At 49.9% G+C, this 21,938-nt stretch overlaps 1 protein-coding gene across 1 annotated transcript; it reads left to right on the top strand.

The window, feature by feature from the left end:
• Window positions 1-12,563: 12,563 nt before the first annotated feature.
• IRX6 (iroquois homeobox 6) lies at window positions 12,564-19,457 on the top strand. Its single transcript, XM_012652657.1, is given in 6 exon segments — window positions 12,564-13,707; window positions 14,681-14,938; window positions 15,628-15,737; window positions 15,923-16,230; window positions 16,953-17,564; window positions 19,339-19,457. Coding segments are annotated over 6 exon segments (1,452 nt in total). The 5' UTR covers window positions 12,564-13,662.
• The last annotated feature ends 2,481 nt before the right edge of the window (window positions 19,458-21,938 follow it).

The following is a 21,938-nucleotide window of genomic DNA, read 5'->3' as shown; positions in this document are numbered from 1 at the left end:
CAAATGAGGTCAATTTTATTGTATTTATCCTTTTATGTATAGACTAGGAAGTTGTATAGACAACCATAGATATTGGTACTTAATTGGTACCATATGATACAATAAACCACGTACCAACATGTGCCAGAGAAGATTCTCACCCACTCCCAAGCTCGAGACTGCCTGGGTTCTTCTGCTTAAATGGAAGGGTTTGAGTCGGTGATCACATCCAGCTTCTAAATCATTGTCATTGTTATCATCGTCATTATCATCATCACCATCACACCACCTACCATTATTTCTGTAATTACTGCCACATTCCATATGCCAAACCCTGTGCTAAGCATTTTACGTGCATCATATCATTAACAACTTGAGTTAATGTTATTATTTATCCCATTTTACAGATGAGCAAAGTAAGGCTTAGAGGAGTTAAATTGCTTGTCCAAGATCGCATAGGCAGTAAGTAAGTGTATTCGTCTGAATGGACTAGGTTATGCTGCAATAACAATGTCTTCCCAAATCTCAGTGGCTTAATTTATGCAAAGTTTGCTTCAGGACTGAGGGTCTCCTCTGTGTGGTGACCCAGAGAACCAATAGCTCTGCCGTGTCAACACAAAGCCTGAGCATTTGCAGAAGCAGGGGAAGAGAGTAACGGGCATCTCACAAGGAAACTTCTCCCTCCCTCAGCCTGGAAGTGATTCACAGGGCTCATAGTTCTGTGGCCCAAACTAGTAACATGATTCGTCCAACTGCAAGGAGGCTTATTGTCTCCCGCATGCCCAGGAAGAAAAGGAGAAGTGGATATCAGTGAGCGCTATGATTACCTACCACAAATAGGGACTCTAAAGACCTCTCAATCCCTGGAGACACCTCCATCCACCATGAAGGTCAGGTTTGGCTTGTTGAACACTTCCACAGGGTGTGGGGAGGATTATTGCATGTGTGCAATGACCCTGTGCTCAGACCCTTACACGACCACTTACATGGACTACCACTTAACTCTCACAATAACATCACAAGATAGGCACTACTGTCTCCCTGTCATAGATAGGGAAACTTAGGCCAGAGAGATTAGGTGACTTCCCCAAGCCAGAGCTGAGGCCCAGAGCAAGGGTTTTCTACCTCAAAAACTAATCTCCAGCAAAATCACGAAATAATTGCATTCATTCATTTGTTAATTTACAAAACGATTGCAAATATGCTATGGATTTAGTGTTTATGACAGTCCTGTGAGGTTAGAGGGACACTCCCATTTCACAGGTGAGGATATTTGTGACTCAGCAAGGTCAAGTACATCACCCAAGAAGCTGTGGAGCCAAGTCCATCCATGGGCAGAGATGAAACGCACTCAAGCTCCGGGAGAATGAGAGGTAGTAGGCCTCCCAACCTCGTCCTGGCAGCCTAATCCCTGGAGGGAGAAGGCAAGAGAAATTCCAACCCCTGCAGAGTTCATGCTCTTAAACACTTATAAAAGCTTTAATATCCAGACAAAATCCAGACCTAAGTGCAAAGGTTACTAGAGTTGGGATTTTATTGCCAGATGTAAATCCATCTCTCTAAGACCTATTCCAGTTCCCTGGTGCCTCACTTGAAATATTTCATGTGCGCTGAATGGATTTGTTGGCTCCCTGTTGCCTTCATAAATTATAAAGTCCAAATTTCTCAGAGCCTCCATCCAGCAAGAGTAGTTCTAACTGCCCCACGCCAAGCGTGAAATGGACGACAGCTTTACCTCGTTCCTAGAGATTGTGTTTATTTACTCTTTCCAAGGATTAACAAGTCATGAGCCGCCATTTTGGATGGGGGGTGGAGTGGGTGCCACCTGGCTCACAACAGCCCAACCTTCAGTGCTATCACCCCACCATTCTGTGGCCACAGTTGATTGGCTCAGCCACAAAGATACTGGACCCCAAATGGACTAATCAGAGTCTCTGTTTCAGGAATAGGACATTTATTGAAAGGGGCAAACTTGTTGGAGACCAACTTTCCTTGATGGCAGCCCCCTGGAGAGAAAGTCCTGAGCCTCTTGCTGAGATCTCTGGATCCTGCTTCCCAAGGTGGGGTGCCTAACCCACTCTTTCATCCCACTGCCCTTGAAATATAGCCTTTTCATTTCACTGAAGTGAGCCAGGGTCCATCTGTTGCTGCAACCAAAAGAATTCTAACTAAGATCTATGTTAACCCACCCACTCTCAAGACAGAGACACATCATCCCCAGCTTCCCCATTGCCCAAGACCTGCTTTTCTGTGTTCCTCCTCAAAACTCGGCAGCTGCGGCTGCTTTCTTTTGGAGCCCCCACAGAATGGCAGCGCTGGTGAGACAGGAAAGAAGCCCAGAGTGCTCACCTGGGCAGGAGTTGGGATTCTAGAAGCCATGGCATCTCGTTGGTGGTGTTATGCATGACACCCTGCTGGAACCCAGGCTGCCACTGTTCAGTGACTCAGCGGGACCCACCACCCTTCTCAGTCCACCTGACAACCTTCTCTGGCTCCATCCCATCTACCCCTCGCCATTTGTCCTATGTTAGGATCCCTGAGTATCTCACTTCTTGGCTTTGCATATTCCATTCCCTCTACTACCTGGAATGCCTCTCTTCTCTGATGAAAAACCCAACTAGTCCATCACAGCCAGATTGTTTCTGGATCCTTTGCACACATCCGTAAGGCAAGATTACTTAAGATCAGTTATTCCCATTACCCTTTGTGTTTATTCTCCCTCATTGTACAAAACATGCTGCGTTATTACTTTCAGCCAATTGATTTAATGTCATTGTCTCTCATTGGACTAGTTGCTATTTAAATAACTCTTCCTTCATGAGATTTATGCCCCTCATTAGCTATCACACGCCTCTGTACAAAAAGGACTTCTGGGTTTGTTTGCTTTTTTTTTTTAAGTTCATCCCAAAACAAGAGATGTGTCCTTGTAGAAGAAAAGTCTAGCATCAGTTATTAAATATCGAAGGCGAGTACATCATAAATGCCGCCCCGTCCTGCACATAACTAAAAGGGGAGTGTGTGAAGTGAAAGGCAACAAAGAGAAAAGAAGGCCAATCGCAGCAGATGCTCCTCCTGCCGTTGCCCAGCTTCTGCATGGGCACAGATCCTTCTAGAATATGACCCTCCACCAAGGGTACCCTCCAAATGTCCCATGGATATTAAAGGAAAAAAATACTATCTCCTTCATACTGAGGCAGACTACACAGGTTTCAAAAATAGCAATATTTCTATGCATGTTGGAAAGATATACAAATAGGTTGTTAAGTGAAAAGAAACACGATAGGACGATACTCATTGTAGATAACATGGCTAATATTTCTGAGCGGTTGCAAAGTACCAGGGACAGTTTTATGTGCTTTACGTAGTAGCTTTTTAAAGCATCAGACTTGAGTGGTTGGCTTACTACTCTCATTTTACTGAGGAGGAAATGGAAAAACAGAGGCTAAGCAACTTGTTGAAGATAACAGTTAGTAAACGGTATTGCTGCTATTTAAGCTGTCTGTATACGATGCTTTACTATCTAGCATCCAAGCTCCCCACCACCACGCCACACTGCCATTGTGTGTGTGTGTGTGTGTGTGTGTGTGTGAGTGAGAGAGAAAGAGAGATTTTGCATGCGCAGCTTATATTTATATGCCTTGTATTATCATAGAAAATTCTGGAAGGCAGCCAAGAAAGTGTTAGGAGTCCATGCCTCTGGAGAGTGGAGATGAAATAATCAGATGACTTATTTGTCTTTTTGCAACCCCCACACATACATGCACACTGTCTCAGGAATTCATTCAGCTGTAAGTAATGGAAAACCAAATTCACAGAGACTGAAACAAAACCAGTGTATTCGTCTTACATAACTAGAAGTCCAGAAGTAGTGGTTTATTGGCTCCCTGGTATCGGGGCTACTTTTCTACAATTATTTTGGCCTTACACTCATGGCAACTCCCCTTTCGTGCTTTATTTTCTTCTCTATGGCAGCTTTCTTCATCCACCATTTGCATATTTTACCTGTGTGCATCGTTTCTGCTCTGGGATGTCAGCTCTAGAGGACAAGGACTTTGTTTTGTTCACAGCTGTACCCCAGCACCTTAAAACCCTACCTGGTACAGAGTAAGTGCTCAGTGAACATTTGTTGGACTCACGAGTGAATGGATCAAGGCTACCACTTCAATCATTGTGTCCATGTTCAGAAGAAGGAAGAGGTGGCACCACTGCCTTTGTCCTCTTTTATCATGAAAACAAATGCTTTCCCAGAGTCTCCCACACAGATTTCCTCTGAATCTTACTGGCCACAATTGGGTCACATGGTGTGATCCTCTCCCCGCAGCAAAAGATGTCGGAAAACCAGGAGCAGGTGGCCCTGACTGCACGGGGCCACTCCAGACAAGGTGTTCTCAGCAAGGAAGGAGCAGGGAGCCGGTATCAGCCAGACACCACCCACACGGCCCATGGGTAGCTTGGCTTTTTACCACGTGCATGTTCTACTTTGATTTGATGTTTTTCTTGAATGCAGATGCATGAGCCCTACTGCAGGCTTGACCAGAATCTGATGGTAAGGCTGAATATCTGTACTTTTTAAAGATTCTGATGTTCCACCAATGGTAAAAAAAAGAACTTTGCAGAAAATCTGCACTCAAAGATAGGACAAGAGTTTTAGAGTCCTGGAAAAGGAAGCATGATTTGACTCCCATAGAGATGTAAGCCCAAAGGGCCTTTGCAGATCGTTGAGCTCAATGTCTTCATTTTGCAGATGAGTCAACCAAGGCTCCTCGAGGTAAAGAACCTTGTCCCCAGCTTGCCAGGCAATCCGTGGCACAGCTGGGGCTGATCCCAGAGTTCTGGCTCCCAAACCAGTGCTTTGCTCCCTTCAACACTTGGCTGGCTCATTCCCCACCACCCCGTGTTTACAGCCAAGGGCAGGACCCTCCCATTACTCATGTTTAACTTTAACACAGAAACAACCAAGTATCAATTTTCCCTTTCTCCTTTAACTGCATAATCTAGAGTAATAAATTTGTCCCAAAGCAAAAAGATGCCCTTAATTCCCACACTACTTTTCCATATCCCTGTGGTGTTTATAATGTAAAAGGAGTTTTAGTGGTTAATATCCACTCTCAGGCTTCCCTTTATATATGTATAAATTTATACTTTATAATTATAGTTGCAGGTTTCCCCTCTGCTCTACCCCTGCCCTGGAGCCTAAGAGTGACACAGGAAATGGTTTATGTCCTCCGGCCTACACTGACAGTCTAATCCCACTTGTGTATTTCATGCTGTCTCTGCTGAGTCCATTTTCTCCCAGCCACGAGACAGACATTATTCCCAATGCCTCCGTCTCCGCAGACTCAGAACGGCATGTTCCTGGAGAAAACCTAGGCTCCTGCTCTGAAAGATGCTGGCTTCGGTGCAGAAGGGTTCAGAAATATAAGCAAGAAGACCCACACCAGAGTGAATTTACACTGTTAATTAAATGCTTCGTGCTTAGTATCGTGCCTATGGGATTGCTGCGAATGCTGCAAACTCTCTCTCTTTTGGTCTCGTGGTTGGAGCAAACCTGCACAATCAGAAAGCAGAGGCGCATGTAGCATTAAAACTGCCAGGGAAACCTAGCCTCAAAACCAAAATGCAAAGTCAAGGTGACCCCTTCCTAGACACAGCAAGTGCTGCTGAGCTCCCCCCTAAAGCCTGTGTGTGACTTCAAGGTCAGACCTTTCTTAAGGACTTTATACTTTCTTGCTAAAGCTGCAGAAGCCCCTAAGAGGACCAGGCAAGAATTCGAACACCCAGAGTTTCCTGGGTTGTCTCTATGCTAATCAGTTATGGGACCTGAGCCAGTGACTTAACCCTTCTGAACTTCCGTTGCTCATCTGTGAAAAGAAGATGAGGAAACTTTTCCCATTTAAGCCCTGGAGTGACTGGGAGAATGAAAGAGCAAGTTGTAAAAGTGATACACACGTAGCAGGCGATGTGAGTAGATCCCAGGCAACTGAGGCACGGATGTCCTAAAATTCCAACCTGGCTACACTCCCTCCTCCAGGGGCATCAACCAATATTAATGAAAAATGTATTTCCACAGTCACCTGGACATTACATATGGCAGTAGTCATCAGTTGAAGGCAAATGTGAAAATATCAGCTGAGCATCCAAAGGTGTAGGCGTCAAAGACACCAAAACATGTACTTGGCTGCCCCAACTTTTTCATTTTCTGTACATATTTAGTGTTTCCTAGACATAAAAGAGCAGGGGAAGCCAACCACGTGATATGAAAAGAACAAGGCAGCTCAGATTAACTACATATTAGGTGAGATAGTTATTTCTTGAAAACATGTCATCTTGGCAATTAAACATTTAATCTGAAATATGTTCCTTTCCCAAGACTTCAAAGCCAGCAGCTTGAGTTCAAACTTCAGATTGTCAATGTTAGCTCTGTAATACTGGGCAAGTTAAGCTCTCTTAGGCTCCAATTTCTGTAAAAGGAAACAAATAATATCTACTTTTCGGGTAGATAATAGAGCTAGACTGTGAATTCCACAGGGATAGAGATTTTTATTGTCTTGCTGACACTAAATCTCCAGCCCCCAACGTAGTGCTCTTTAATAACAAGTGCTCAATAAATGCTTGGCGAATGAATGGATGAAAGGTAACATAAACATTGCCTAACATTCTGGTTAAAACCTTTTGAGGATTCAATAAACATTCAGCCCTTTTCCCAAATTATTATGGTGCTTGGTAAGTGATTGCAGGATGATGTGAAAATATTTAACTCATTGGAACGTAGCCTATTTGATGGCAGGAATGAGCTTTTGTTCAGTGCTGAATCCTTGGCTCCTAGAACCAAGCCTGGCGTTTAGTAGAAACACAATAAATGCCTGTTGAAAATAGTAGTGTCATTCCTTGCAGATAAGCTGTGTGCTACTCGAACAGAAGGACCAGCACCCTTCGATTCTCTTATATTCTCAGTACTACCTCATACTATATGTGCACAAAAGATACTCAAACATTCATAGTACCCTAGGACCGTATTCTGTCAGGGGTGTGACATTGCTCACAGCCACCACAGCCCATCACTAGCAAACAAGGATGATGGTGACCATACAACAGCTTTGACTCCAAAGCAATGGAAACATCTAAATCTCCTGAATCTCTTTTTGCAGCCAGGATTTCAAAGAACGTTGCAACAGAAAATACTCACTGTGAAAAATTGCACAACCTCTGTCACTATGAAAAATGTCCTAGAAGGGGATTTTTCTTAGAAAACAGCAACATGCAAAAGTAATCAGTGCTGGAAAACTCGAAGACAGATGAAGAAAACAAGAGGACCAGGGTCCAATAGCTCTGGTTTTATGAATAGACTCTGCCACCACCACACTCATCTGCAAGATCCTCATGAGATCTTTTTTTATAGCAGGTTATGAATCATCTTCATGATGTCTTTAAATGAATGATCAATACTATATTTTCCCATAAAATGTTTGGTTTGAAATCCGATTTTAAGTGCATTAGAGTTTTTGTGCACCGAATGGGTGAATGCCATAATAAATTGTCATCACATATGAAAGAAATACAGCATAGATTAATTGCCGTATTTATTTATGAGTCTATAAAATACCTTGTGAATGTCCTGGCACATTTTTGGGATACCAATTTGAACCCTCAGGAAAGTTAAAAGCATTAAAAGAGACTGAAAGGAGATTTATTATCAGAATGTTTTTAATCGCAGACCCGAGCAGACATGCAGGTATTAGAATAGCTATGCCCTTAATGGGGCATGTCTCATGTGTTTCTCTCTCTCTCTTTTTTTTTCTTTAAAAATGATATACTTTCCATATTTTTATTGATTTGTGAAGATTTGTCGTAAATTACCATGGCCAGCATGTGACATCACAAATGGTCCCAGCTTCCCTAAAGTAGTGGACCCCAGGTGGCACAAAGAAGAAGGCTCCTGGCCAGTTCTAATGCTCGGCTGTAAAAGGAGGAGAAACCACAGGGAAAGAGAATACTGGGGGAAGGCTGATGAGAACATGAAGATGTATACGGCTCAAAGCTGCTTATAGTTTAATTGAAGCCATAAAGTCTACAGCAGTGAAATCCTTCCGGGCGAAGAATGACGAAATATCAACTATGGGTTAGCAAGGCTTCAGTTAGAGAGCTGTACGCAAAAGCACACAGCCCCTGATGTAGCCGGAGCCAGCAACACTGCGGCTCACTGTCCCATTTGTCTAGGCCATGATTCTGTCCATTCCCTGATTGTGCACTCAAGAACCACTCCTAGGCCCTGTCACACAAGGAACAAAGGGGTATGGTATCGTATCCCGGTGAGTCCCTGCATGCTGTCCCTTTAACGTCTTTGCTTCCTACATGCATTTCTTTCCCCAAAGACTTAGGCTTCAAAAACTATTCCCTGGTTTTCAAATCCATGCATCTGTTGTTTACTTTAAAGTTTAATTCCTTGAAAACACATCAGATGCCTGGAGCTTATCATTAGCAAGATGCCATCATCCACAGGATAAAAATAATGAAGAATTTCTATACATAAAAACTGCTTTGAAAGTGAGAAGTTAATGCGGCAACCCCCCGCCAACACACACACACACACAACCTACTGATGCAAAAAGCAAAGATTTAAAACAAAAATCCCTCTTCCTGAAAAAAGTCAGTAATGAAATTCTATTGGTTGTTTTTAAGTGTAGATATAGACATGCTATATTGGCTACATTTCTTTTTTTAAGGAGGGTTTTTATTTTTGTTTTTGATTTTTATCCAGTGGCTGTTTGGGTTATTTTGCATACATATCAGTCACAGCTGGGTGTGTTTGCGATTTGCCATTTCATTAATGATTCATATTAAATTTCTAAAATTCCCAAATTAGTGCATAAGCTCTTTCATCATACAGATTGATATAAAAGCACGTGGTACAGGCCCCAAACCTACCTCCTTACAAGGGCATCTCTTTAGATATTTTCTCTGCTAAATCACACTGTGTTGTCACAGCACACGAAATGGCAATTCTCGCAGTCCAATTGGAGTTAGCAACATCTCCTGGCTGTGTCTGGCTTTACATGCTTTATATGTGTTTGAAATATGGTTGTGTAGAAAGACCCCCAAATCAGGACATCTGCATTTTGGTCCTTTCTCTGTCATCTACCTGCCTACGTGATCTTGAACTTGCTTTCCACCTCTCCGATATCCTTATCGTGAGCCTTAAATAAGATAAAGCAGAAATGTTTTAGGGTAGCTCCCAAACACTCAACAAATGCAAAGGATTTTTATGACTATTAACAGCCCATCAATTTTAACTCTAAGCTTGGGTACAATGCTGGCAAACTAGAATCTCTGCATTCGGTCTCATCTTTTACTTTATCCCAAAGAGGTTAATTCTTTCTATTTGTCACCTTTCTGACAAGAGACATCAACATTCTCATCTAGGAATTAGTGGCTTTTTATTTTTCCCTCCGATGCCAGAGTCGCTGTCGACAATATGTATTCAGGCAAGGCAGGGGCTCATCGTGTGTCACAATCAGATGCCATGCACACGACTTCCGTCAAAACAATTAGTGTTCATTTCGGCTTTACTCGGCGAGACCTGCGGTGACTGATCAGTATAAATTATAGATGCATCTGTCCAGATGCGCTTGTTCATTCATGCATAGATTTGAGGAAATTTTATTCTTCTCAGTTCAAAAACAGTCACTAAAAAAAAGATCCATTCTTAAAAAATATAATTTAGCACATTTTCAACTCTGTTATTATGCCCCATACTCATTCATTCCGTCTGTGATTTGAGGCATTTAAAGTTGATTTAGGGCATTTCATGTTGTTATCTTTCCCCCTGTAAAATCTGCTGTCTTTGTAAATCTTTAGAAAATTATAGACATTTTTCACCCAAAATAATGCGAGATGATTTGTTTTCCCTTTTCTTGCGTGTTTGCTTGTTTCTTGTGATACTTGCCTTCAAGTTTATTGTCAAACACACATCCTGTACTCTGCCTGCTCTGGGGACTTTAATGCGTTTAAAGCAAAACAATATGAGCTTCAAATAAACAATGTGGATTAGCACGCTCTCTGGTACAAATAGGCCTTTGACTGTTTACTTTGTTTCGTATTTGTTTTAATGAGCAGCTAGAGAAACTATCAGGCATGTTGCACAACGCAAAATAGTCTATGTCATTTGTATAAAACACTTCAGGTGGAATGACTCCCTTAAATATAACTGAGAGGGTCTGTATTGGATGGATTTATTTACTTGCTTCAATAAAATTCTATGTGTACACATATACGATCGGGGATTTTTCTCTGAAACTAAATTAATCAGTGCTGAACAAAGCAATGAAAAGCTTCGTCGGTGGAGAAGCCCAGAGCACCGGAGGAAAGCGTATACCACCCCAGCTTTCCTGGATGAGACTTTGCAAGAAACAGACTTCTTCTCACCTGAGGTTGCTGCCAGACAGAGGTTGGTATTGGCTTAACTGACTAGCTTTGTTTTGCTACGAGGGTCCCAAAATAACAAGAAGAGTAGCCACATTGTATAGCAACCATTTTCAGAGACCCCCACTAACTGCTCAAGCTGGTAGTGATCAAATGTCAGCCACAGAGGGAAGGTTTGCTGTGGGCGCAGCTTCTCCTTGGGAAGGTACTATTAAATCAAGGTCTCCCAAGGCTAGAAAACCAGAGAGATGCAGCAGGCCTTCCTCCCCGGGAAACATCCTAAGAGAAGCCACCTAAAACCATACAAGCAAGTTTGAAGACAATAGAAAAGGTGCCTCAACAGAAAACACACTCTTTCCTTTTCCACAGAAGAAAAATGCTGAGATATCTTCATGGTCCTATCTCCCGGTTTTATTCACCACTGCTTTTCACACTCTTTCCTTTTTGTTTTTAAAAATCATGTTGCTTTTCTCTAATCCTAAAGAGCAAAGACAAGAAGTAGGCCTGGAGGCCCTGCGCGCCGCATTGATACCACAGAGGTCTTATAAATCAGCTAAAAATCAATAATTCCTATATGGTAGTTTCTCCTTTGCAACCATATCACCAAGGGACAGAGTTAATGCCTTTTTTCCACCACTAGCCCCATTTTTCTGTCATAAAAAAAAAAATTCTTTTTTTTTTTTTTTTGCTTAGGAACAAATGGGCAATCAAAGTTGCTGAGTAAGTATTTCGACTCTCTAATTTTATTACCTTACAATTGACATACCTTCCCTCTGGAAATGTTTGCAATTAATTAATTAGCAGTAATCTTCCCCAAGGGACGAATTTAATGAATACTCTCCAATTCTTACTTAAAAAAATAGCTTAGATGTATCCAAGCTGCAAATGTGTGTGGATGGCTCCGAAGTGCATTTTGAAAAATCAAGGGATCTATCTATTACGGTGAATTTTTATCACTAAGTCAATCCGGCCATGACTATAATTCTTTTTCTAACGGGGAGTTTCCCGGGTTGAACGCAAGGTTTCTCCAGGGTAACAGCGCTCTGGCGGTAGCAGCTGTGTTTGTTAATATTTAGAAGGGAGCTTTTCCTCATGTTAATAATCTCTTAGGCAGAGGAGTCTGCGGTTTGTGGCTACTTTAAGCTGCTTGCGTGTTCTGTAGAATGTGTAAAGAAAAAAAAAGGAGAAAAAAAAAAAAAAAAAGCCAGCGCTCAGGAGATGTCATTCTAAAGAGGTCACTGGCTCCCGGAACTACCAGTCTGCTCTGCAAGGTGCCAGAGGCAAACTAGGGGGTGGGGGATTCCCTGGCCAGGACCCCAGACCTTGCCCCTGTCTCTGCCCTTCCTCCTCGCCTTGCAAGAAGCCTTAGCTTTTCCTTTCCTCTGGGCCACACGTTCTAGCGTTTCAACTAGAAAAGAAAACTGGGCCCATGAGCCAACCCCCTTGGCTCCTGGGGAAGTTGCAACTAATTAATTAATCTTATAAAGCTTGGAGGTGAAAGAGGAGGCTTTCTGAAGTTTCTGGCCTGCAAATCCCACCGGATCCCGGCATCACCCGCCGAAGACCTTCCCCCATCAGACCCATAGTCCCTTTTCACCCCCAGAAATCGTGGATCGGAGGCCCGCAGAAAAGGGGCTATGGCCTGGGGATGGAGGCTCCAGGTGTGCAGACCCTACGGAGCTCACCCACTGGCGGTCTCCTGCCAGGGACCAGGCCTAGAGGACGCAGCCCCCTCCCGGGCATCGACGAGCCTCCCCGCCCATCAGTGTCCCTCTGAGGACCCCTGGGATGGGGTGACGGGGTGGCCAGACCGCTGGGCCCAGCCGGGCGTCGGGGCGGAGCGCAGGGAATGGGCCGCCCTCCCGGAGCGCTCCACTGCGGCTCTTCAGCGCCACCCCCAGCGGAGCGCAGCGGCTGCAGCCCGGCCCGGGCGCCTTCCTCAGGCTCCCTGGCTCCCCCGCGGACACCGCCGGCGGCGCGCGCAAGGCAGCCGAGCCGAGCCTTCGAGGAGACGCCCAGGGGCCTTAGCCCGCAGTCTGCAGATGCCGAGGTCAGACGTGGCGCGTGTCCAGACCGTATCTGCGGGATCCTGAACCGCAGCCTCGAGGGGGCGCTATTCTGCCCACTCGAGGGCCAAGCGGCTGCAGAGAAGCCCCAAGGTCAAGGCCCTGGCCATGGTCAGGGCTTCGAGCCAGAATCTGGGCAGAGTCCTGGGGAGACTAAGGCGGGGAACCAGATCCCTGAGGACAAAGATGGGCGGGCCAGTGGGATCCACCGACGCTGCCTGGTGCTGCTCCAAGGAGTCCCGGGCCTGTGGCGGGAGCAAACTTTCCTGCAGCCAAGGAGGCTCATCCCGGAGCCTCAGCCCTCCTCCACCTGCCAGGGCTTAGCCTCCGCCCAGCCTTCGCCCACCCCAGTTCCCTCCTCCTCCCCCGCGCGCCTCTGTTCACCAGACTCCGCATCTCTCTCCTCTCCCCTCCTCCTTCTCCCTCTTGCCTTTCTCCCCCACTTTTCTCCTGTCTCTTCTTTTGTATTCTCTCCTCCCTCGCGGCCCCGGTTGCCTTTCGCCTCCTTGGGGCCGCAGGGGAGGAGGTGAGCGCGCTGCGCCCGGGGCCTGCGCGGCGCAGAGGGAGGCGTTTCTCCTACTTCTCCCGGGTAATTTGGAGAGATTGTATGTGTGCGCGCGCGCGTGAGCTTGAGGCGAAAAGGGGTAGGATTCAGCGCCAAGCAGAGAGGGTCAGGGTCTTTGACGCTCCTCACCAGCTGCACAAACCTCCGCAGCAAGTGCGAGTGTGGGTGAGAGTGCACGCGCGCACGGGCTGGCTGCGCTTGGCACGCTTGGTGGCCCGGGGCCCCGGGGCCCGGGGTCCCGTCTGGCGGCCCGGGATTACCGTGACGTCACATTGAGTCTCTGGCCACCTTGGACTGGGACACCTCGGGAGCTTCACAGCCCCGCGCAGCGCCGCGCCACACCTCGACACCGCGCGCCTTTGGGAACCCGCTCCTTCTTTTCTCCCCTGCCCATCCATGGGCCCTTCTGTCTTCGGGACCCCACGGGCCGGAGGGGCGCCTTCCGGAGCTCAAGGCTCGGCAGCTGGGCTGCCCTCGGCTCTGCCTCCAGTCGCGCCAAGCGGGCGGAGGAACTGGCGCTGGGCACCCGCAGCCGCGTAAGGAACCGAGGCGCTGCACGGCCGAGTGCGCCGAACAGCTAGGCTGAGACGGGAACTCGAAAGGGAAGAGGGAGGCGGGCCAGGGACAGCCACCATGTCCTTCCCACACTTTGGACACCCATACGGCGGCGCTTCCCAGGTAAGAGGCGCGTCCATGGAGCAGAAGGGCAGACTGGGTGGAGGGGACGTCTGGTGCACACGCCTGCCCGTAAGCTTCCTCCTCTCGTGTCCCCAGAGGAAGCCAGAGGGAGCAAGGACCAGGGTAATGTACCACCGCCTCCTCTGACATCCCCAATCCCTGAATGAGAACGTTTCGCTCCCGCGTGCATGCTGGAAAATCGTGTGACCCCAAACGTGGGCACTCTGACCACGCGTGTAGTGAGGTGGGTGGGACCCCAGGGATCTTCCAGTCAGGCCTCCTGCACAGATGGGAAAAAACTTCAAGGCCAGAGTGCGGTCCATCTCACCATATTGTTGTTCGTTTGTTGACCTTTGTTCTTATTCTACCCCTTCCTTGGGTGAGTCCAAGCTCTCTGGTTCCAATCCAGGGTGGGTGTTGTGTAATGACTGAAATTTCTTGGGACAGTTCTGGAGAAATCCACCACTGTTCTCCAGCTTCTCTCTAGAGTGCCAGGTATATTGTCTTGGGATCTAGTGCCAGCTCGACCTTTGACCTGCTGTGTGATCTTGGACAAGTCTCATACACTCTCTGGTCCTCGATTTCCTATCTAGAAAATGGGATTAGGAATGAGACGATGGTGGCCTCTAAGGCTAACTTCTAGCTCCATCTTTGTAGGATCCTGTGAAGTGGGTAGAGAAGGGGTGGAGGATTTGGCATCTTTAAGTCGGGTTTCAGAATGTTCACATTTCTTGGACCCCCTGGGACTCTGGAGCCTTAGCAATGGCCTAGGCGCATTTATAAGAGCAGTTTGGATAAATTGCTATCGGATAACTGCCATCCCAGCAGCTAACAGAATGCTCAGCCCATGGTGGCAATTAGTTAACGTAGAATGAATGAAGGAGCGATTGGACAGTTCCCACCTTTCCTCTAGCTCCTGCCAGCGGGAGGTGCCGGCCTCTGACCTCCAGTGCCCCCTTTCTCGCCCCCGTAGTTTTTGGTGTCTGCAAGTTCCAGCGCCACTTGCTGCGAATCCAGCCCGCGCTCAGTCTCAGATGTGGCCTCGGGCTCCACCCCGGCGCCCGCTCTCTGCTGCGCACCCTACGATAGCCGGCTGCTGGGCAGTGCGCGGCCCGAGCTGGGCGCCGCCTTGGGCATCTATGGAGCCCCCTACGCGGCCGCTGCAACTGCCCAGAGCTACCCCGGCTACCTGCCCTACGGCCCGGAGCCGCACGCGCTGTATGGGGCGCTGGTGAGTATCCGGGTGGGGCCTGGGGCCGCGAACCAGGACATGCAGCCCTCGGGGACATGAGTCAGCCAGAGCTGTGGGTGAAACGCAGGGAAAATCTAGGAAAGATGCACAACTCCGAGGAAAGGAAATGGTTAGGATTATGTACAAGAAAAAAAAAATACATCTTTACAGCACTTTACAGTTTGCAGAACTCCATATTGTTTAGAAAACATTTGCACTTCTATTAATTCGGTGAGGTAGGCAATTCATCACTATTCTCAATTTACAGATGAGGAAATTGAGGTGCCGAGGGGTTCAAATACTTTACCCAAAGCCATAAAGATGCACATGATCAAGGAGTAGCCCCGGAAGGAGAGTAAATTGAGGAAATGCCTCAGCTGGTGTGTTGGGGGGACAGTAATCACACCAGCTAATATTTAAGCACTGCTTACTCTGCAGCTGGGATTCTGCCAAGCGCTCCACCAGCATGGTCTTCCTCAACAACCTATAGGTGCATTGTTGTCCCCACTTTACCAAGGGAGAAACTGAGGCACGGAGTGATTAAACAACTGTGCCCAAGGTCACACAGCCAATGTGAGTGGTACTGGGATTTAACCAAACTTGACCCCAGAGTCCACGCCCTTAGCTACTCTCCCGCTTTCCTCCTCTCCAAATACATAGTCCTGAATTCTCTTTTCCCCTCCCACCAGAATCCACAGTACGAATTTAAGGAGGCTGCGGGAAGTTTCACAGCTGGCCTGGCACAGCCTGGAGGCTATTATTCCTATGAGCCGACTCTGGGGCAGTACCAATATGATCGGTAAGGAGTGGGGCACCTTGGTGGCTGGCACTGCACGTCGTTCCTCCTTCCCTGCCACGGCGGGGTGGATGCCGCGGGAGGGAAGAGAGGGGGTGCGGAACCTCACTTCCAGGCCACAGACTGTCCCCTGCCCTGCCCGCAGCCCCTGTCCCCATCCTAAAACATGATCTGGGGTCTTCCCCCAGGTATGGCGCGGTGGAGTTGAGCGGCGCTGGGCGCCGGAAGAACGCCACCCGGGAGACCACCAGCACGCTCAAGGCCTGGCTCAACGAGCACCGCAAGAACCCCTACCCCACCAAGGGCGAGAAGATCATGCTGGCCATCATCACCAAGATGACCCTCACCCAGGTGTCCACCTGGTTCGCCAACGCGCGCCGGCGCCTCAAGAAGGAGAACAAGATGACGTGGGCGCCCAAGAACAAAGGTGCGGAGGACAGGAAGGCAGAGGGCGGCGCCGAGGAATCGCTGGGCTGCCTCAACGGTGACACTAAAGGTACCGAAAACGTTCGACACCCGCTTTATAGGTTTTACTGGAAGGGGCTTTCGCCTACCCTTGCGCTAGCTTTCTCTGCGTGCCTCCGGGCCTTTGCCAATGCGCTTCCCTCTGCCTCGAATTCCCCACAAAACCGGCTTCTTCTCAACTTCAAAGTGTTACCTCCGAAAGGTCTTCCTCCTCCCCCAAGCCAAAGTAGCCTCTCAGTTAGTCTCTGTTACACCAACCTGTTTTATTTCCTTTGCTATACCTACCACTACGGGAAGTGTACATCGACGACATCTGTCTAACCTCTGTAATGGCGCCTCCACCAGAAGCTGCCATTTATTGCCGTGTACCCTAAATGCCTAATGCTCGAATGATGTCAGGCACATAGTTGCTCACTGAATGTTTATTGAGTTAAATAATTTAGCAGCAGCCACCTGTGGGTATGAACTGTCTCTCCAACCCCTTTTTTACAATTGAGAAACTGAGACCCAGGACTGGGCAGTGCAAAGTGGCGAGCGTTTGCTTGGCGTGGGGATTCTTGGGAGACAAGGAGTCCGCGAAGGGTGCGGTGGGGGCAGGCGGCCAGCCCTGGGGCAAGTGTAAGGTCTGGTGAATTACAACGCGAATGCCCCGAGTGCAGGGCGCGCCTTGCTAAAAGCTTCTCAGGGAGGGGCACTCCCGCGGATTTCCCTTGGGCCCTGGGGCTTTTCTCACTCGCTTTTGATTTCCTGCAGACGTTACTGCTAGCCAGGAGGCCAGGGGGCTCAGGCTGAGTGACCTAGAAGACCTAGAGGAAGAGGAGGAGGAGGAGGAGGAAGCTGAAGAAGAGGAGGCAGTGGCCACAGCCGCGGACAGGCTGGCAGAGTTCCATAAGAGCGCGCAGTCGCTGTCCCGGCCATGCGCCCCGGCGCAAGCGGGTCGGCTGGAGCGCAGGGAGTGCGGCCTGGCGGCATCTCGCTTCTCCTTCCATAAGCCCCCTGAGTCGGGAGAAGCTGAATTCCTCGCGGCGGAGCCCGGCGGCCCGAGGTTTACCCTGCACTACCCATGCAGCGAGAAACCGCGCATCTGGTCTCTGGCGCACACCGCGGCAGCCAGCGCTTTCGAAGGTGCACCCCCAACCCGGCCCAGGCCATGAAGTCCTGAGAGCCACATGATTCCCGTACAGCCTCCAGCCTCCACCGGGCGACCCGCGGGCCCCGGAGACTCCGCGTGCGAGGAGTCTTCCCGAGTAGCCAAAGCGTTTGGAAACTCCAGGGTTGCCCTGCAGGGGCTACCGCTGAACTGTGCGCCGCGCCCGTGGAGGAGGGAGCCTGCAGTGCAGTGCCAGCACCCGTCTGGAGCAGAAGGTAGTGGACCCCCAACGGCGCCGGGGTGTCTGTCCTAAAAACACCCACCCATCGCCCCGCCCAGCCATCGCGCCCCCTCTCTACCTCTCCCGACTCAGGTGCAGGCCTGGCGTGACATTTTTCCACAGCGCTCCTTCAAAGGGAATCTTGGAGATTAAAGTTCTAGCGCTCCCTCATTTGCAAGCCAAATAATAGTATTAAACTAAAAGGGAGACAGTAATTTACCTAGGATCACTTAGAAAGTCCTTGCGGAGATGGACAACCTAGATCGCTGCACCAGGTGTGCGTGAGCACGCTCCTCTAGCACTAGCACGAGTGCCCTTGTCCCCTGCCTGCCTTGAGAGGAGACCGGCTGACCCCCTGCTGGGCTGGTTCCAAGGGTCTTCTAGGGCTAGGCAGGCACCAGGGCTTTCACAGTCCTCTAAGGGGGTGGGCCAGACACACACTATGGGTTTAAGGTCAGTGCTTAAGTCCAGCTTGCAGCCCTCTCTGTGGCCATTAAAACCCCTAAGTAGTGTAGACATGACCTTGAGTTCAGCAACTTCAAGCCCAGGGTTGGTGCTGTCCCTAGAGAACACTCATCCCCAAGGGATCATCCCCAAGGAAGCGGTGACTGTGGATCAGTGTCCCCTGGCCAGCCATAGCTGGTTCTGTGGCTGTTAACCTGGTAGAAGGGAATTTCACCCCACAAAGGGATGTTCCTCAAGCATTAGGCAGCCTCTAGCAAATACTGTCAGGTTCTGCTCTTTCTAGTAATATCTCTCAGGATTAGCTACTGGCTTAGAAAAGTGGGTTACGCTATTATTTGAATTTACACATAATGGGTACAAACGTTACCTCTGGGCAGGCAAATTGCTTGCCTTCCCGTGAGGCATGCTGACCTCTGGTTTCCTAAGAATTGCCAGGAAACGCCTTCTGGTTTTAATCAACCTTTCCTCTCTCAGCAGGTTAGCGCAGTGGCTGCCATTTGCCGAAGAATCTTGGAAATGGGCCCCACTTTTCAAACCCACTTCCACCTTAAGAAGCTGAGAGACCTTGCCAGGGACCAGAAGCTCTCACTTCACCTAAGAGACAGACACGCAGAAACCCTCCTAGCGGCTGTCCTTGCATGCAGAGCTGGGGGTAGTGGGCAGACTGGTACCCTAGCAGATCCCACAGAGGAGGCGGCAGGGCACACGGGGGAAGGCCGACTGGGAGGCTGGGCGAGTCTGCGCTGCGCGCTGACTCTACCGAGCGTCCCTTCCTCCTCTGGATACAGGGCCACGCTTCCTCTCCTGCTCACCCCTGCCCCTCACCCCGCCCTGTCACTTTGTAACTTCATCGCTGATCTGGCCCCTCAGAACCATGTTCGTCTTCTCCCCCTCCCCACCCCTTCTGTCCTTAAAAATAATCAATCGGAACCCACGCTGTGTGGCCTGTCTGCGCCAGGGGTGCCTGGAGAGGTCAGGGTGGAGGCAAGGATGGAATGTGGCCAGGGGTTCTCAGAGGTTGGGGGGACAGCACCGCTCGGGCTGCAGACAGCAGTCGCCTTAACCGCAGGGAACGAAACTGACAAGGAGACAGACAAGGCCGCGTCTGCAGCTTAGCGGACCCAACGCTGCGGAACCGACCCGCAGGGCCGGGTTCACGACGCTGGTTCATGTGCGTGGGAGGTGGTGGGAGATGTCAGGATGTCTGTCCCGAAGCTGCATTTGTTTCCGGGTTCCTACTTGGGTTATAAGTTTACTGGGGGGGGGGGGGGGGTAGGTGATGGGGCACTGCGCTCCTCCCCTAGAACCGAACCGCCTGAAGTCAGTTTCCCAGGTCAGCGTGAGGCGAGGGGGCGAGGGGGCATTCTTTCCGAGTAAGCAAAAGTGCAAACGCTTCTGGCGCAGGCCAACCAACGGGAGCTGACCTGCAGGGACGGGGCTCTGTCCCCCTAGCCAGCGGGGTCGGGCGGTGGGGGCTGGGCGGAGAGATTCAAAGGCGCGGGCGCACTGCCGGCCAGTTGGGGCTGCCCGAGTTTGCGTCCCGGGTCTCGTGGCTTCGGCTTTAGCCAGCGAGTGGGCGCACCGCTGCTCTGGGGGAGGAGGGACCCGGGGCTGTGCCCTAGAGGGCGGCTCCGGGGGGCGGGTGGGGGCGGGGCGAGAGGGCGCGAGGAAAGGCCGCGGGGGTGCGCGCCTAAGAGCCGGATCTTTGGGGAACCGTGTCTCCCCGGCCCACCCTAGCTGGGTGGAGGCCTTCCAAGCCAGCGCGGATGCAGCCACCAACGTCCGGGGCGAGAAGGGTGCATGCACCTCGTCGGCATGAGGTTTCAAGACCCTCGGAGACTGAGGAGGGGAGAGGTGGACACCTCCTAGCCTCCCCTCTGCTTTTCTGTAGCAAAGACTCTTAGGAGGCAGAAGGGTCTTTCGAGATCATGAATTACAAAAACACAAACCTCTTCTTCAGGTGAGGAAGCCGAGGCCAGACGGGAGGGAAGGGGACTGGCTCAGCGTCACACAGGTCCGCGGGGGAGACCACCGACCCCTGCTTTCCGCTCAGGGTCCGGTGCCCCGTCTCGGTTCCCGCCCGCCCAGCTTCCCTCCCTCCCTCCCTTCTCCGCTTCCTCTGGGAGACCCCTTCCCTGCTCTCGTTTTGTTCCTGGGCAACAGCTGCTCCCACCCCCAGCTTCCCCGGGGACACTCCAGTCGCCCTCGCTGACCCGCGGCTTAGGGTCCGGAAAATTAAACTGCGAAAAGATAAACATTATTTCCAGTAGGCTTTGCGGGATTAACGCTTGTAATAAAGAGCATTAGCTGGAGGTTTCTTTCAAGGCGCTCTCGACCCCGCCCCCTCCCGGGGGGCCAGGTAGACCCCTCCGGAGACTGTGGAGGTGGCAGAGGCTTATTCCTAGGGGCTCAGGAATAGACATTTTGTGGAAGGGAGAGGAGCCCTTAGTATCACACTGAGTCAACACTTGGAGACAGGAAACTGAAGGCCAGATCGGAGAAAGGACCCACCTAAACCCAGGCCACGTGGTTGAGCAGGGACTGGGCTCCCAGGGTGGCGGATGGGGGATTCTTACCTGCACACTGCCTCCAGCCTTTCAGCCCTAGGGAAAGGAGGCCCTCCGGGGTTGCCCTTATCTTACCACCTAGGACCCTAGAAGGTTATCTCTCCAGCTACAAGAAACATCTCTTGTCTGGGAAGTCTAGTGCCTCTCCCCACCTTCCCTAGCCCAGAGCAGGAGCCTGCAGGCTAAGTTCGTCCCAAAGATTTGAGCCTGGTTGGCTGGAGACAGTGGGTGTGAGAGGGCTGAAAAGGGTCGCCAGCAATCCCAGAGACCTGCTTTAGCTTCTCAATTGCACTACCACCTTGTTATGTGGCTTGGACAAGCCCTTCTCCCCTTAGTTCCCCAGCTGTAAACTACCAGGACGTTCTAGTCTCCATCCTGGTGCTCAGTGTCTCCTCCAGGGCTGATGGTGAGCTCCAGGGGTCCAGGAGAAGGGCCTGAGAATGGCACGTCTGAGCCTGTGATTATCCCAGCCTCAGGCCCCCAGTGGCAATCTGTTCCCGCCATCTCTGCCCCCGCTGAGAGCCTCCTGCAAATCTCCCGGTATAATCTCCCAGAATCATATTTTGAATACAGTTTTGATTAAACACCAGAGCAAGGGGAGGGAGGATGCAGCCCTACCCTCCTCAGCCCAGCCTGCCTGGCCAACAGCTGGGCCACGAGCTCTACAAGGTGAGTGTGGATAAGTGTGGAAAGTTGAGGCTCTCAGGTTTGGAGAATCTGTAGGAGCTGGACCTCCAAACTCCCTCCATGGTTAACGTGCCCCTTCTCGCAGCTGGGCAGCAACCAGGGGTCTAGGCATCCTGGAGGAGAGGGGATGCTGCATGGGGAAGCCCCACCCACATCCAGTGTCTTCTCCCTTTGTTGATTCTTCTCCTGCCAGGAGTCACTACATGGGCATTAGACTGACTATATGATCTCTGTGATCACTTTTAACTCTAAGGTTCTGTGACCCTGTTAACAATAATAAGAACGTCAGGAGCCCTTACCATGTGCCAGACTCAACGTGGTATGTCTTAGTCCCTTTGGACTGCTACATTACAGAATACCATCAACTAGATGGCTTGTAAACAACAGACGTGTATTAATGTTTCTCACATTTCTGGAGACTGATGAGTCTAAGATCAAGGTGCCAGCAGGTCCGGCATCTGGTGAAAGTTTATTTCCTGGTTCATAGACACGTGGTAGAAGGGGTGAGGAAATTCTCTGAGGTCTTTTTTGTAAGGTCACTAATCCCGTTCAGGGGGGCTTCCTACTCATGACCTAATCATTTCCCAAAGGCCTCACCTTCATATACCATTACATGAGGGATTAGATTTCAATATATGAATTTTGTGCGG

Source organism: Propithecus coquereli, unplaced genomic scaffold (genome assembly GCF_000956105.1).
Source record: "Propithecus coquereli isolate 6110/MARCELLA unplaced genomic scaffold, Pcoq_1.0 Scaffold395, whole genome shotgun sequence".
Classification (NCBI taxonomy): domain Eukaryota; kingdom Metazoa; phylum Chordata; class Mammalia; order Primates; family Indriidae; genus Propithecus; species Propithecus coquereli.
Note: the sequence above shows the minus strand (reverse complement) of the source record. Positions and strands in the feature narration are given on the sequence as shown.